At 41.3% G+C, this 17,515-nt stretch overlaps 1 protein-coding gene across 1 annotated transcript in view; it reads right to left on the bottom strand.

Annotated features, from left to right (window-relative positions):
* The window catches only part of GRIP1 (glutamate receptor interacting protein 1), a gene marked incomplete at its 5' end in the record, with an annotated part of 234,870 nt that overhangs the window by 51,550 nt on the left and 165,805 nt on the right, over window positions 1-17,515 (bottom strand). The window contains 3 exons of the mRNA XM_080810212.1: window positions 983-1,128; window positions 3,257-3,326; window positions 13,811-13,891. Coding sequence (XP_080666338.1) covers window positions 983-1,128; window positions 3,257-3,326; window positions 13,811-13,891 — 297 coding nt within the window. The remainder of the gene's footprint in view (window positions 1-982; window positions 1,129-3,256; window positions 3,327-13,810; window positions 13,892-17,515) is intronic.

Here is a 17,515-nt window from a genome sequence, read left to right as displayed (position 1 = left end):
CCTCATCTGGGGGTAGTGGCCAGGAACTGTGTTTTAACAAGCTTTTCAGGTGATTCTGAGGCCTACGAAAGTTTGAGAAGCACTGCCCCACTATATTCATCCATTACTGGAAACCCTACAAATGGATATGGCCCTTTTAGAAAGGAACATGGTACAAGACTTGTCAGAAATCCTGAGAAGTTCCTTTTTATTCATACTCGGCAATTCTACTTCTAAAAATGTTTCCTAAGGAAATAATTCAGAAGAAGAAGAAAAGTTGATTAAAGATATCCATACATAAAGATGTCCATGATTACACTATCTGCGATAGTGAAACAGTTGGAAGAAATCCAAGTGAGAAGAGAAAAATGATAAATAAGCTACAGGCAGTAAACAAAAAAATGTTCGGTATTAAGTGTTTGGAAAGTGGTAATGTCCTTATAAAGTTATAATGTGCACTATGGCTATAATTATGTAATATAAATACCAACTAGAAAGTGACTGGTTCTGGGGTGTCTGGGTGGCTCAGTCGGTAAAGTGACTACCTTCAGCTCAGGTCATGATCTCGGGGTCCTGGGATAGAGCCCCGCATCAGACTCTTTGCTCAGCAGGGAGTCTGCTTCTCTCTCTCCCTCTACCCTTCCCCCCCTGCTCATTCTCTTTCTCTCTCTCTCAAATAAATAAATAAAATCTCTAAAAAAATGACTGGTTCCATTGTATTAGGGTAGTACTAGATGATGATTTAATTTTCACTTTTGAACATTATTTTGATATAACCATAATAATGCTTTATAATAAAAATGCCTTAATTATATCATTAAAAGCACCATTGTTTAAAATTCATCCTACACTCTCAACACACAATTTAAAGACCCTCTTTAAACGATGCGAAACACCGCTGCAGTGTCACTAGCCAGCGGTCGTATGTAAAACATCAAGATCTAACATCTGCGACAGATGGGCAGTTAGAGAAATCAGTCTCAAATAAGGAAGCTTTCCGTACCTGAATTATCTTCATCTTTGCGGATTTTGAGCTTCACCAGGTCTTCACACTGCTGGAGGATCTGAACTGCATCTTCCATTGAACAGTTGTCCAGTCGGATGTTATCTATTGCAAGTAATTTATCCCCGAGTTCCAGGGTGCCAGTCCTGTTAGCCAATGCAGAGCAACACATGATTAATGAGCACTCACCCGGGTCATTTAAGAGGCATTAAGAATAATGTAGCATTATGGCAGTCTTTAGAGAAGAGACGTTCTTCAACTCTTTTTAAATTGCATTTTATTAACAAATCCCTTTTTTCTAGTCTTAGTTTGGATGGCTGCCATGACATTACATTTCAGAGTATTAAAAACATTTTTTTAATATTTTTTAAAAAAATTTATTTGACAGAGAGAGATCACAAGTAGCCAGAGAGGCAAGCAGAGAGAGAGAGAGGGAGAAGCAGGCTCCCTGCTGAGCAGAGAGCCTGATGTGGAGTTCGATCCCAGGACCCCGAGATCATGACCTGAGCCAAAGGCAGAGGCTTAACCCACTGAGCCACCCAGGTCCCCAACATTTTTTTTTTTTTAAACTAGTTTCTTGAACTAGTCCAGGACCACTATATAAGCTTCACTCAGGAATTCAAACTTTCCTAGGAAGGGAGGTAATGGTGCAGGGTGCACAGACACTGGGTGTCCTCATGCTTCTCCACACTGCTGCACTACTTGTCAGGTACTAGGAGAGAGTTGGGAGAGTGAGGGGAGTCATGGTGGGTTAAATTTCATGGGGATCTGAATCCTGGCGTCCCTGCCATTTCCACCTGCACCGGGAAACCCAGGGCCATTGAGAGTAACACTGGCACTGGACCTCTGCAGGTCTGTTGAAGATTTTTAAGGTCCATCATGAGATGAGAAAAATAATGAGAATGTGTATGTTTTTGTAGGTATATACATGTATACACATACATATATATGTATACACGTACATATTTGTACACTGAAGGTTATGTTTTGGTAAGAACTATCCTTGAGGAATTATGTCTGTGACAGAGATTGCTAATTGCTTTCAGCCTCTATCCTCCTCGCTTTTCTTCTGGATCATTCCCTGAAGATGCACAGCCCGGACTCTCTCAGCACCACTCCCACTTCCCTTCTGTGGCTAGAAAATTGCAATGACCAGAGCAAACTGGTGAGGATAACAGAGTTGCCTCCCCAGCCTCGCATTGCCTGCCTACCTCCCAACTGTAACATGAGACACACACTGCAGACTTCTTTGTCCCAGTCCATTTATGAGTCTCCCTGTCATGGAATCTGAGTTTATAGTTATATACCTAGACTCATACAATGTCCTTTCTACTTATTGAGTATTAAAATATTACTTTAATGAAATGACTGTGATAATGGATGGAATATTAAAAAAAAAAGTCCTTAATTGGACAATAGAAAGTTAATAGTCTTTTATCAGTATTCCCAAAGATTTAAAAATATTTTTGATCTAGGAGCACCTGGATGGTGCAGTTGGCCAAGTGTCTGACTCAGAATCTAAGGGTTTAGACTCAGGTCATGATCTCCAGGTTGTGAGATCTGGCCCCGAGTTGGGCTCTGCTCCCGTTTGCTGGAGATTCTCTCTCCCTCTCCCTCTGTCCCTCCCGCTCATGTCCTTTCTCTCTCTAAAATAAGTGAGTAAATCATTAAAATAAGTATTTTTGATCTGTGAAATCAAAAGTTTGAGACTCTCTGGTTTTGATGGTATATGGACCAAACAGAAGACAAACATTGTTCAAGGCTCAAGGACCTAGCTTGGGTAGGGAGGACATTCTGGCATCTAGAAAAGCTCTTCCACAAGCAATGATGTATCTCCATGTGGGGCGTTTCTTATAATTGGGGCCATTTCCAGTTTTTTAGCTGGAAAATGAAGGCTGGAAGATGATCAGTGAAGGAGAGTGTGATGGACTCAGGAAGGACCCTAAAAGGTGACTGTTGTCTGCAGTGGGTACAGAAATAGATTGACATAAGGAGAGCTACAAAGTCATTGCATGAGGGATGTTGAATACAATCGCTTAACAGTGGCTGTCTGGAGAATATTAAGAATCCCATGATCCACTAAGAAGGTCTACCTTGGATGTGGAAAGGGTGTCATCTCTACTTTAATTAAGGAATGTCTTATACCTGGTTGGCTCAGTTAGTAGAGCATGTGACTCTTGATCTTGTGGTCGTGAGTTCAAGCCCCATGTTGGGGGTAGTTACTTTGAGAAAAAGAAATGCCTTGGAGTGAACCAGAAAATTCATTTTCCTTACCTGTGTGCCACACTTCCTTTCTTGATATCTGATATGACAAGGGGATCTCCTGGTTTTCTGCTAGATGGTGCTGTAATAATGAAGTTAGAATCTTTATATCCATGATTCACCCACACCGTATAGTTCCTATCTTATAGCAATGGTTAATGCAAGTATATATTTGCTTTGTATGCAAAGCAAAGATGCCAGCAAATGAATTAGAAAATGTGCACATTACATTTTCTTAATATAAAAATGTGTTAAAGTATGTATAAGCTTAAAAACGAAAGCAAAGTCATTTTAAATTTGCAATTGGAGAAAGCAATCACGGAGCTGACCATCGGGTTTAAATCTATTTCAACCTGTGATTCCAGAGAGAACGGTGAAGGGTGAGTACCCAAAGAGGAGACTATCAAAAGTGACTGGGGGCTCTCGTTAGTGGTATCCATATGTGCTCCCTTCTCCTACTTCTTCCCTTACTTCTTTTTGGTGAGGAGACATCACCTTTTGTGGGACCGTGCCATATTACTTCAGGTATATGGAATTGGAAAGTGGATGAGATTCAGTGATTTAAAGTCCTTTTTCCCCCAGAAGGAAATCTTTTGCTAGATAGACTGTAAATCTTAACATTTGGCTCACACATTCATACCTAAAATGCTCTGAAGTGTTCTGGAATATGAATATTTTATCTTATTGACAGCAGTCAATATTTGACTTAATTATATTTTTATACATATTCATACTCTAAATGTGAACATACAACTTTTATTGAGTTTACAGATTATCCTATTATCCTACACAGTGGTCAGTTTTTGGTTTTATAACTTCTCTCAGATATTTCTATTTGATGAGAATGAAAAGCAATTAGTTTTGAGTCTACCGTAGAGTTAATCCTGAAAATGAGCTATAGTTCACACAGCACAAAAATATCATCTTGTCTAGAAAGTGTATATTTAATTTAGGTGTTTGATAATTAAAATAACCCATACTGACATTTATAAAAAAAAAACAATTTGCCTCTGAGAGGAGATGTTTTGCCAGTTTGAAGTCTGTAGTGATTTCCTTTTAAGGATCATTAAAAGGCCCCTAAAGTAAGATTTTATTATAAACAGGCTGATCACCCCATAATAGTCATAGAACCATATCATATCCCATAATCCCATCTGAATCCCAGGAAAATGTTTATGCATAAGAACAGATGGTTTAATATTTCAACATAACATTGAAAGAAAAAGCAAATACATAAACCAATATCTTACCCACTGTCTAAATTAGCCCATAGTAAATGTTAATGGGACTTGATTCAATCATTATTCTTAGCTTCTAGCAAAGTATGCAAAACATTCTATTCACTACAATTAATTCATAATTTGAACCTCCACTCGATTTGATATAATTCCTCCAGAGAAATAGAAATATTTAGCATTTTTATACATGTCATATTTTACAACTACAAATCGTTTTGGACATAGGGCTCAAAGACAAAAACTTTGTTATTACCCCAAAATACAACTTTTTAGCATCTGCCAATGACTTTATACTCTATTTTGCCAAGCTATAGTAACCATCACAAAGCACTCAATGTTTCCCCTGGTTTTTAATAAAATCCATGTTCCACCGAAATGGTCTGAAATGAAACAATAGTGGAGGCAACAAAATACATCAAACCCATCTCTGTCATCTTTGCAACAGAGGAAAATAGCACTGGGGTCTCTTGGACACACCCACCCAGCTTTACAGAGAGGTTTGAAACTTATTATGCCATATGGACACATATGGTGGCCATTCTCATGTTTGCTAGATTCTTCTCTTTCTCCTTTAACCAAGATCATACCTGAGGCTTGAGAAGCTCATCAGGGTAGATGCCCTTTGGAGTTGATGAAGTTGAACCCGGAAGTTGGTCCAAATCTGTACGAGCTCCTGGCACTGTGGCTCCCGTGCCTACCAGGCACGTTAAATGTGGTTCTGGGGGCTCAGATATTGTTTGCATACCCTAGGACCTATGTTTTAATTCTCCACTACCTGGGAAGAAGTCATAAACCAAGCATGCTTTGCTTGACTTGTAGGGCTTTAAAAAATTAGATTAGTTGTCAACATTTAAAAATTAGTAGATTTCATACACATGTATAGTTTGTTTTAAAAAACTGGACAGGCAATATGGTAGAATGATCAAGAGCTTGGCAGCTATAATGTTTGGGTCCAAAATCCTGGCTCTACCACTGATCAGCCACGGGCATTTGAGTGCATAGTCTTTAGGCACCTGAGTTGATCTGCGAATGGTGATGAAGAATAGTAAGAGTGCTTACCTCAGCGTTTTTGTGGCAAGGATTGAGATTCACATTAAAGCGATTAGACCAGTGCACAAGCAATGCATAACATAATTGTTTACTGTTATTATTATCCAGCAACACTGGACACTTCCAACTCCCCCTTTGGATGGAGCCTCCAGTTTCCCATTTGCCACTGTCCTCCATGGATGGATCTCATTCACTGACTTGCCTCACCTCTGAGGGCTTCTGAATTTGTGACCCTTTGAGAATACACTAGTGCTTAATGGTTCAAATTTGATTGAAGTTCTCCACAGAATCATTTGTTTAATACATATTTATTGATACTAACTATAAGCTAGGCAGCTCTGCTTTGAGCACCAGCCATGAAACCCCATAGAAGTTGCATAAAATGGTGGGGGTGAGGGGTGGGGCAGGGATGGTTAAATCTCATGAAGTTATTAGCCATGAAACTCTCTCTTCTCCAAAATGAGTACAGCGGGGAAGGCCATACAAACCATCATATGGCAGGGAGGTTACCCTAAATGGGTCAAGTGTGTGGCCTAGCAAAGAAGGGTAGCGCATGGTTACGAAGTTCTCAAAAAGACAAAATAGTTTCACAACCTCTTGAAATCTCAATATAAACTGGTGAAATGTATGGAACTGAAAGGCTAGCAAAGGAGAAAGAACAAGACACAAATCCCATGTTCTAGGATACATGTTAAATTTAAAATACTGCCTTTTCCATAGTCATAGTTCATAAAATAATTTTAATTCAAACTCTTCTACCTCTGTTAGTTGTTTTTGTTTTACTAGAGCTACATTTTTGAGTCATCTACAAGTTTTTTTTCTAAACTCATCACTTTCATGTCTTTTAAGGCTATTTTGGTGTCCAAGAAGATGATGTCACTAGAAATTGTATCCTAAATCACAAGTACCCATTCGTAGAACATCACAATGACTGATATTTTCATGCTGCTCATAGATGGACATTCTTGATCCTCACAAGAAAACTGCCTACTATATTATTTTTTAAAATTTACTTTTACTTATTTATATCAGAATCATATATGCATACAACTTGAAGAGTCCAATTTCTCCAAGACCAGCCCTTCATTTCTTACTTCCCCAGATGCTGCTGCTATATTGCTAAATAACATACAACTGTTACTATTTAATTATTTTTCAGTGCTAATTATTTACCATCTGTTATGAAAGATGCTATACCAGCACCATATTCACATACATGTCTTGTCCAGTGGGCTCCCCACATTCTTCCATCGCAGTTTGGTCTGAATTTTTTATAAGATCGATATTTGGTATTTTCCTCTGTATGACTACCTAAACAGTATTCACAGATAAGTCATGTAGCATACCATGACTACTTGCCTTTTCATAGGGTATGTTTTCCCTGTAGTTGTCAATTGCCTTGGTGTCTCTGGATAGTTTTCTTGTATTTATCATGAATTCAACTCCTCAGATCCCAAGCTATACAAATTTTCTCTTAGTATGATAAATCATATCAGGGTTTCTAGCAGAGGGTTACAACTTGTTTGGACTGTTTACTTTCTAGGGTTGCTCCATAGATCTTGGGAACTTCCTTCTCACAGACCCTGGAAGATGTTCTCTTGACTTCTGTTACACTAAAACAAGGAGGCCATTAGACTAAGCGGGCTGTAAAGCTGTGATGGCCTATAGAAGCAACCCAAAATCTAAGCCTGTCAATGCCTCAAAGCTATAAAATCAAAATGCTAAGGAAAACCAATCACAAACAGCCAACTAGGCTTTAAGTTATAGCTGATCAATAATTTCCTTTCTCTGTGTCTGTACTTTCTCTACCTGTCTTCCCCCAGGCTCTTGTGGATAGAGCCCTCCTAATTCCTTCCACTTTGGCACTGCCTGATTTGAATCTATTTTTACTTAAATAAACCCTTTACATTTTCAATATGCCTCAGCTCATCTCTTAACCCCTCTCTCTTACATCCTTGGAGACCTCACACTTTTCTCTCCTCTTTCATTCTGTAATGGCTATTATTTGGATATTGTATCCTTTCGACTCAGCCTGTATACTTCTTTTCTATCCTAGCTTCCTTATTTGTGGTTTTCTTCTAATTTCTGGCACCTTCTCTCACCTTTATTTTCCAATATTTTAATTTCTGCCATGTTCTTAAGTTCCAAGAGGTCTTTGTCCACCCTGGTATGTTACGTTATGTTATTTATTTATTTTTGTTATGTTATTTTAGACTAGTATTCATTTCTTGCTTCCACCCACACTTTCTTGGGTTGGTACTGACGTTAATAAAACCTTGTTCTTTTCTAAAGTTTTCTTCTTCCTGAATGTGCTGCTTCTGCTTTTCTTCTTTGTTTCTGGTGATAGACTTGCATATCAGATTCTTCCCTCTGGTGTCTGCTTTTTCTTAGCTGTCTGTTCACATGAAAGAGGCAGCCCTACAAAGCTGTTAGAAAGCTTGGTGCACCTGAGAGGGGTCTGTGGACTCTGATCCTCCCTGGACAGTTCAGGCCAGGCTGTTTCTTTGGGTCAGATGGCTCTGATTCTTCCTCTTGCTTGGAGGGTATTAAGCCTGGCTACCTTGCTTCTCTGAATTTATGGAGGAGAAGACTAGCAGTCTCAACATTCAGTATGTACACTTTTTAAAAAAAAAAAAAAAGGTTTTATTTATTTGACAGACAGAGAGGGAATACAAGCTGGAGGAGCGGGACAGGGAGAAGCACAGCAGGCAGCCGGATGAGGGGGCTCAATCCCAGGATTCGGGGATCATGACCCGAGCCAGGCAGACTCTTAACAACTGAGCCACCCAGGTGGCCCCGCCTCATCTGTTTTTGTAGAGCAGTACAGCTACCCTCCGCTGTGCTCTCCCAGGCCACAGCCCCTCCATTTCCTGCTTTCCCGAGAATGAAACTCCGTTCTTCTGTGGAGGGGAGATGTGCCTGGATGTGCTGGCTGGCAGAAGGCATCTAAGGGACTAATTCATTTTTCACAGACTTTCAACCATTCCTCATGTCTCAGCTCTCCCATCACTCTCACTTCTGGAAGTTCCTCATTCCACCAGTTTCTGATGCTGCTGGGACTTTAGGATGCAAATCCGGTTCCCTGTCAGCTTTCCCTTCTACTTCTTTAAATTCATCTTTCTCCATCTTCTCTGCTACTTCCAAATTTGGACGCGGCTATCTATATTCCTTTTCTTCTTACGGGTTTGTGCCTTTTGAAAAATCTTACACTGTTGTTTTTAAATGGTCTGGGGTGGGAGCAGCGCTAAATGCCAGGGTTCAAGCTATCATCTTTTGACCCTGAAGATTTAAAATCATTAGTCCAGGGACTCCTGGGTGGCTCAGTTGGTAAGCCGCTGCCTTTAGCTTGGGTCATGATCCCAGGGTCCTGGGATTGAGTCCTGCATCAGGCTCCATGCTCAGTGGGGAGCTGCTTCTCTTTCTGCCTCTGCCTGCCACTCTGCCTGCTTGTGCTCTCTCTCTGACAAATAAATAAATTCTTAAAAAAGAAAAAAAATCATTAGTCCTCTTTCACTATCAGAAACTGATTCTTAAAGTGAATATGGATTCTTTGCTTCTCAAATAATTGTTGGAAAGGTGGAAAGTGACATTCTCTATCTTTTGCTTTAAAAACTTTGTATTAGAAGACAGGTATTAGAAGACAGGTAAAATCTTCTGGATTTTGTTGTAATTAAACTTGAATCAATAAAGCATTCCAAGAACATTCGATAATATCTAGCCATTCATGGATCTTACTCTACTAGTCAGGGTACTTTGATCAAAGGGCCTGATAAAGTGTCCAAACTATACTGGACACACACACAGTCATTCAGTTTTGCTTTACTTGCAACCTTATATATGATACTTGGCAAGTAAAACAAGTTATTTGATTTGAAATGGAGCAGTGAGTAGAATTTTTATTGCAAAGTTTGCAAAAAACTTGAGCCATTCTCTTCTAAATACGCTTAAGACTTAAGGGAAAAAATGACAGATTTGTTGTGCTTGTCATAAAGGCTGTTTTATGATTTTATACAAAAAAAAAAAAAAAAAAAAAAAAAAAAGCAAGCAAGGCTTTGTTCCTGAAAACAATTCGGTCAAAACTAAAAAGGAAAGCCAACAAATTAACTGCACTCATAAAATGCTGTCTTTTGCTTTTCTGATAAAGGATGTGGGAAAGGTCATCAATCATGTAGAGGCAGTGATGAGCGCTGGTGGGACAGCAAAACCCACGTTAGGACAGACAGAATGGGTTTGAAACCCGTGCAGCCTTTATGAGCTCTGGGGCCTGGGCAGGTTACCCAGCCGAGCCTTCCTTTTCTATAAAATGGGAATAGATGCCACAGGGCCGCTCTAAGGCGTAAGTGGGGAACACACAAATAAACTGCTTATGGTCATGCTTGGCACAAAGTAGATACAAATCCTTGTAGTAAAACTGCAAAAAGAAAACATCAGTATCAAAAAGACTTTACTGACAACTGAGCATGACAGAGTTAAGGGGCGTGGTCTGCGGTGAGGGTGGGTGGGGGGCGCTGCGCGGCTGGGCATGCGCTCTGCTTTCCCACTGGCTGAGGTCTTAGAGCTTCAGGACGCCGTTTCCGGCATGAGGCCGTTTCACTTTATTTGCTAGAATAGATTGCTCCACATTATAGCAATAACATCAATAAAAGTCATGGCTGATGCTAATGTGCTATGAATGTCTCATCAGGAACTTAAGAAAATTAGTCTAAAACTGCTCACCACATCCCAAATCAGAGAGACTCATTTCTCAGTCAATTAGGTATGAAGAGTGAGTGAGGCTTCAGCCGAGCGTGCAAGGCTCTGGCAGAACGTTTCCCGGGATGAAGGCTGTGTTTTACTACTCAGGTTCTCACAGGGTGAAGGAGACAGAAGAAAGCTTTGCACAGAGAGAGTGGGACACATCAGTAGACCCCTGCACGCCTCAGTTTCACTAACAGTACCTGGGTGTTGGAGAAGAGGGTCCCTTGCTTTCCTCCCTAAGTGCTAGAGTGGCAGTTGGTGTGAAATTTTGTGGGGGTAGAGCTTGGATTAAGCTACCTCAGGAAGCTCTATATGTAAAATAAATAGCAGTCATCATAATAATGAACACGTGTTTAGGGCTCATAACTGGTCTAGGCACTTTACATTTACCAGCTCATTTAATCTTCTCAACAATGCTACAAAGAAGGGAACAAGCGCACTGTTTTATAGACAAGGAAATGGTACACAGAGGTCAAGAGGGTCGAGGAGTGGAGAAGTGTGTGCTCTGAGGCCTTGCTCTTTTTTTTTTTTTTAAATATTTTATTTATTTATTTGACAGACAGAGATCACAAGTAGGCAGAGAGGCAGGCAGAGAGAGAGGGAGAAGCAGACTCCCCTGCTGAGCAGAGAGCCTGATGCGGGGGCTCAATCCCAGGACCCTGGGATCATGACTTGAGCCGAAGGCAGCCGCTTAACGGACTGAGCCTCCCAGGCGCCTCTGAGGCCTTGCTCTTAATCATTTTCCAAGTTAGTGCTTCTTTAGTTCACCCATGGGCCTTTGCATAAACATCTGTATTCATCATCACCTTCAAAGGCTCATTTTCTGGAATGCACAGTGGTTAGCAGAAGATTGTCAGCAGAAGATTATTTTTGATAGACTCCTTATTCATTCACTCCACAAAGACAGGAATTAAATAAGCACCTTGTATATGCCAGGAACCATGCTAGGCCTCAGTAGTTCACTTCATAACAATATAATTGGATTCTGGCCTTTTTTTTTTTTTTTTTAAGTAAATTCTGTTTTCTCAATTGGGAAAATAGTAGTATTTTCCACGAGGAGACACAAATTCAGCATGGTGATGGTAAGTTGTATAAAGGGAGCTGTAGGTCTGGATGGGCTGACAAACGGATCTGACAAGCTTATGTATCATTCCTCCATCCAGGAACGGCAGAACACTTCCAGCTTCCATGAAGAGCTTTAGTTTATGCTGGTTGAAAGTCAGGCCATTCTTGTGGGGGTTTTGGGGAAGTTTCCATTGTTGGCATTAAATGTCATACTTAGTTCACACACAAAACCATCATAAAGCATAATTTTAAATGATTCTTCATATGAATAAAATATGTTGTGGTTGTGTATACATGAATACACTTCAAACAAATGGAGCATCTAAATATTGGCTTTAAAAGAGGAATACATCACAGGATCAGTTTTTAAATGGGGACTCTCCTTTATAGTTGTATTTTTATGTATGTCAATTTTTTCTTTAATTGAAGTTAGTGGACACACAATATTACATTGGTGTCAGGTGTAAGACATACCAATTCGACAAGTCTACATGCTACACTGGGCTCACCAGCATGTAGCCATCACCTGTCACCATTGCAATGCTCTTATAATACCACTGACTCCGTGCTGTCCCTTTTATTTCTGTGATTCCTGTGACTTATTCATTCCATAACTGAAGCTGTACCTCCCTCTTCCCTTCACCCATTTTGTCGTTCTCCCTACCCTCCTCCCCTTACATATATCAATTTTTAAGAATAAATCTATTTTTTATATATAAAAATAAATCTATTTTTTAAAAAAGACCATTTTCCCACTTAAAATTTGGAAGGAAACGACTATGTGACAATAGGCTTCCCAGCTGTGGGTGTCTCCAGCGGACTCATTAGCAGTAAGTATCTCTAAGGACAGGGAGTGTGTTTTCAAAACTTAGCATAGGCTCTAGGCATCCTAGGCACTCAGAACGCATTTATTTCATGCAGGTGAAGGGAAGAAAGAATAGAGTGGAAGGCAGGATGCCTGTACGCAGCCAGCCGGACAGTTATACACTCCTCGGAGGGAGACTGCTTTCGCAGCCAGTACTGACGGAATAAATCAATGGAGTGGAATAAATAGAATAAATGAAAGCAGTCTTAAAGTAACGTGGGGGTTGCGGCAGCCACCCTGAGTCCCAAATATTTTTAGAATAGTACGTTCTGATGAGCTCTCCCTTTATTTCAGTAACTACCGCTGTTGACAGAATAATGGTATACTCTCTTTGTTCCATAATGAACAAATTGAGAGGCTTAGTGATCCGATTAAAGGCACAAATGACTTCAGTAGTACCTAGAATAGGTCTGGAGTCTCCAAAATCCCATCTCATCTTTCTACTTAGCAGAGAGAGACATGGAGACACATCAGTCTTCCTTCTCTCTCAGGAGGCCATACAGGGGTTCAGGACGTGGGTGCGAGCACTCTCTCGTGCATGTGGCTTCTTGCTCTTTACATTTATTCTGTATTGTAGTTCCACTATTTTCAGGGCTGCACTGGATCTGTCTGATGTATTGGTTATACCCCAAATTTCATTTTCACTGTTACACTGATATTGTCGAAGTTGAAGCGGACGGCCCCCATTTCATACCAGCCCAGCTGAGAATGCTTTTTGCCTTGACCCCTGACCTAAGTGGGATCCAATAGTGTGTAATGAGGCACTTCACGTGAGCTCATCGCTCTTTCTTGAAGGGACCACTCCTTGGTCACAAACACTGCCTCTTTGGTGTTTATACATTAATCATTTGCTTCATTTTCTTGGGGGCATTTGTGGACGAACCCAGTTTATGGATAGTAAAAGCATAAAAACTTTAATTCCCATTCTATAAATGTTTCTCAAAGCTGTTTTACCAAAACAGTTATAAATCTAGAGCTCGAGGAAAGGAGGGAATTTAACACATTTATATGTTCTGCTTTTCTTTTTGGTTTGGTTACCCAGACGTCTTAGACCATGCAGGAATTCCAAAAGTTACTAAATGAAGAGACATTATTTTTAGTCTTGCAAAATAGCTTCTAGATGCATAGTGGACAGACAGGAGCATTGTCTTGAAATAAACGCGATTTTTGTTAGACGGATTATTGTGAAAACTTAACCCACAATATATTAAAATGTAGAGAATGTATATGCACTTCTACGCTCATCTAATCATTCATGGTGGGGGTGAGACACATTTATTGAGTCCTCATTACCTGCCTTGGACTAGACTAGGTATAAACAATATGTTCTTTTATTTCACACTTCAAATAATCCTATATCTTGTAGATAGCCTTATTTGCATTTTACAGATGAAGAAACCTAAGATTGGAGAGAATTTAAGTCACTTGCCCTATTTGCAAGTTAGTTAAGAGAGGGAGGAGGGACTGGCTCGCTCCACCCATGCGTAATGTGAATTAGAAACTTGGCAATGACACTTCAGAAACTTTTGTCAACCTCTAAGTCATTCGACAACACAGTTTTCTAATGTCTTTTTAAGATTCTACATTTTAAAGGAAGTCACTTTTACTTACAACTTATGGTTATTCCAAGTTCCACACTGTGCTTCTTAGGGAGCTTCACATGAAATGTCCCACTACTTGGGATGACAGACTCTGGAATTTCAAAACAGAGAAGAGAGGATGTTTGTAGGCAACCAGGAAGCATGGAGCACCAGTCAATGAAAATGTGTCAGGAATTCTTGTATCATAAGCATCTGAAGTTAAAGTTGAAGGAACTGACGGAAGGCAAATGCCTGTAAAATCCTGGTAAGTTATGCTTCTGGTGAAGAAAAGATGTCCTGTCCCAAGGCAGCTGTGTTTTGTTTATGGCAACACCTGAGCTCAGTATTAGTGAAGTGTCATTTGGGCAACCTTTGGGCCAAATTCACTTGGAATGCAAGTTACAAAAACAGATTCCCTGCATGCATGCATGCATGCCTGCATTCATTCATTTGCCAGAGGGAGAGCACAAGCAGGGGGAGCTGCAGGCAGATGGAGAAGCAGGCTCTCCGCTGAGCTGGGAGCCCAATGTGGGGCTTGATCCCAGGACCCTGGGATCACAAGCTGAGCCGAAGGTAGACACCTAACCCACTGAGCCACCCAGGTGTCCCACAAATACAGATTCCCGAATCATCCCGTATCTACAGAATCAGAACTTCTGAAGATAAAACCTAGAAATTAGCATTTTAAGCATGTTCTCCAGGTGATTCTTAGGCACACCAACATTTAAGAACCACAGGTCTGGTTATCTTCTTTTTTCCTCTTCAGCCATGTTTCCCCAGAGTTAACCTATTCTGCAATACTTTGTCTTCAACTGTTGTTTGAAGGTAGCTGGAGAAATAGGTTTTGGGAGAAAGTTTCAGTTTGATGTTGTTAGGTCTGTGATCAAAGGAGCGAGACTGATACAAAGGGAAGGTCGAGCAAGCATCAAGAATCAAACCGACCATTCAGGGCCGCCTCTTACAGAGAGAGCGAGCGACCCCCAGCCTCACAGACTAACTTTTATAGAGCAAAGGCCATGTGGTTGAGCCTGGCCACACACAGGTGGTCAATGAGGTTGTAACACACAGAGAAAGCTGCGCAGTCATGCTAGGTCATGCTAGGTCACACACGGGTGGCCATTTGAATTACAATTCACCCCATAGTAGCTATTTGAACTAGCCTATCACCTTGGTCAGAATTGGTGCCCAGAAGGCGCCCAAAAGGTGGGGCCCACAACTCCTTGGTAGCTAGGGAGACAGTATGCGCGCCCCACTGATTGGATGTCTCCACCTGGCCACCTGGCCGGACTCTTCCCTGCATTCCCTGCATTCCCTGCTCTGTTATCTCCACCTGACCTGACCTGCCCTTTTATTTGGGCTCTGTTATCAGGGACTGGTTGACCATATTTTACTGGTTTCCCCGGACTTGCTTTTAAGTAAGTTCCCCTGGTGGGGGGCAGGGTCAGTTTAAGTTTTACTGCATAAACAACAAAATCACTGTTTAACGATATGAAATCGCTCTGGCTAAGTAGGCCCTTACAATGTGATGGTTGTTGATTTGGGGGGTTAGGGAGGTGCCTTAATTTGTACTATAAAGAGTGTAGAAACAAGAAGTAGAAACAAGAGTGATGCTCAAAGTATTTCTCAAACTTTCAGACCGGATGCTGCCTGCGGGGTTGGAACACAGGGCCCCAGGAGGCCCCAACTGCCCTCTAATTTCTGGATCCTGGGAGCTCCAGGAGGTCCCAGGGAGCAGCAAGAAGGCAGGGGGCACTGGAACAGGGTGAAGGTGGGCTCAGACACTGGCCAAGCACTTCAGAGGTAACTAACATTGTTGCAACAGAAAGAGAACCAGCGTGCCCTGGTTGAAACACGACCATGGATTGAGCTAAATTGATTTTACCAGGGCTTGACCAGTATTTGAGAAAAGAAAGAACTGCTACAAATTCTTAAATATACTCTTCTTCAAATTCCTTTAGCAGTCTGGGAAACCTTCAATTAGAGATAAGGTTAAAAAGAAAATATCCTCTGAAGAGATAACATCTATTCACACTAAGCTGCTAATGACTGTAATCCTTTCTTTTAGGTTTTGGAAAGGCGTGCAAGGGGCAGACAGGGGAAGCATTAGCATAAGGGGAGGCCTGTGGGATGGGGAGCTCAACTATTTTTACTGCTTTATTGTGCTCAATGCTAGCTCCCCAGCCTACACAGCAGGGATTGACAACAACTATGGGGCCCCTGGTTCAATGTGCAAATCCCATATTTAACACATTTCCTGTCACTGCAAAGCACGGGTGAAAAGTTGGGTCGGCCTCATGGAAACGGAGCTGGAGTACTCCCTTCTTCTGCCTTAACTTGCTCTTCCAGGCCTTTTACTTTTTCCCCGGGAGAAATGCAGGCAGTAAATCTTACAAGACCAGAATCTCATCTTCCAATTTTGCCACAGGCTATTAAGACTTCCAAGATTTGCCATAGACTGTTAAACTGGAAAACACAATAAAAATTTGGTTTCTCTGGGCCCTCTAGGCTTCTAGAATGCCACCTGTGAAAAAAAAAGGGGGGGGGTCCCCAGGCTGTCCCTCACAGCTGTTGTGCCCAGTAAAAGCAAGTCTACCCTTTTGGGCCTGTTCTTTCCTTCCAGGGCTTTGCTCACTTTCCAAGAAAGCTAGGGGGGGTTGCTGCTTCTCCCAGCCCCTCACACTTGTCTTTCTTTCATTTTTTAAGTTTTTATTTAAGTTTCAGTTAGTTAACATACAGCATAATGTTAGTTTCAGGTGTACAATTTAGTGATTCGACACTTCCATACAACACTTGGTACTCATGACAAGTGCCCCCCCCACCCCCCCATCCCCTTCACCTATTTCCCTCATCCCCCCACCCACCTCCCCTCTGGTAACCATCTGTTTGTTCCCGATAGTTAAGAGGCTGTTTCTTAGTTTCTCTCTCTCTCTCTTTCCCACTTTCTTCGTTTGTTTCTTAAATTCCACACATGAGTGAAATCATATGGTATTTGTCTCTGACTGACTTATTTCGCTTAGCACCTCCCACTCTTCCTAACTCTTCTGTGAGTGTCACAGACTGTGAGTGGATGTTTTTGGCTTCACTGTTGTCCTCAGCTAACACTCTGATATCCTGGAGAGGATCCATATAGATTTGTTAATTAATTAATAATTTGTACCCTTAGGCACCTGGGTGGCTCAGCTGGTTAAGCATCTGCTTTCAGCTCAGGTCATAATCCCAGAGTCCTGGGATTGAATCCCACACTGGGCTCCTTGCTCAGTGGGGAGCCTGTTCTCCCTGTGCCCCTTTCCCTGCACCCCCCTCCCCGCTTGTGCTCTCCTTCTCTCTCCCTCTCTCTCTCACAAAAATAAGTAAATAAAATCTTAAAAAAAAAAAATTGTACCCTTCCATTTCCCAATAGGACTTGAGATAGACAAAATTATTTCCCCTAACAGATTTCAAAAAGACTGGCTAGTTTTGCTACATTGGTGTAGAAAAAGAAATGAGGGGGCGCCTGGGTGTCTCAGTCGTTAAGCGTCTGCCTTCAGCTCAGGTCATGGTCCCAGGGTCCTGGGATCAAGTCCCACATCGGGCTCCTTGCTTAGCGGGAAGCCTGCTTTTCTCTCTCCCACTCCTTCTGCTTGTCTTCCCTCTCTCACTGTGTCTCTCTCTGTCAAATAAATAAATAAAATCTTAAAAAAAAAAAAAAAGAAAGAAATGAGGTAAGTAACATGTAGGTGTGCTTTATTTCCTCATC

The sequence above is a fragment of the Martes martes genome (genome assembly GCF_963455335.1).
Source record: "Martes martes genome assembly, chromosome: 8".
NCBI classification, from domain to species: Eukaryota; Metazoa; Chordata; class Mammalia; order Carnivora; family Mustelidae; genus Martes; species Martes martes.
The sequence above is the reverse complement of the archived record's forward strand: the minus strand, read 5'-3'. Positions and strand labels throughout refer to the sequence as shown.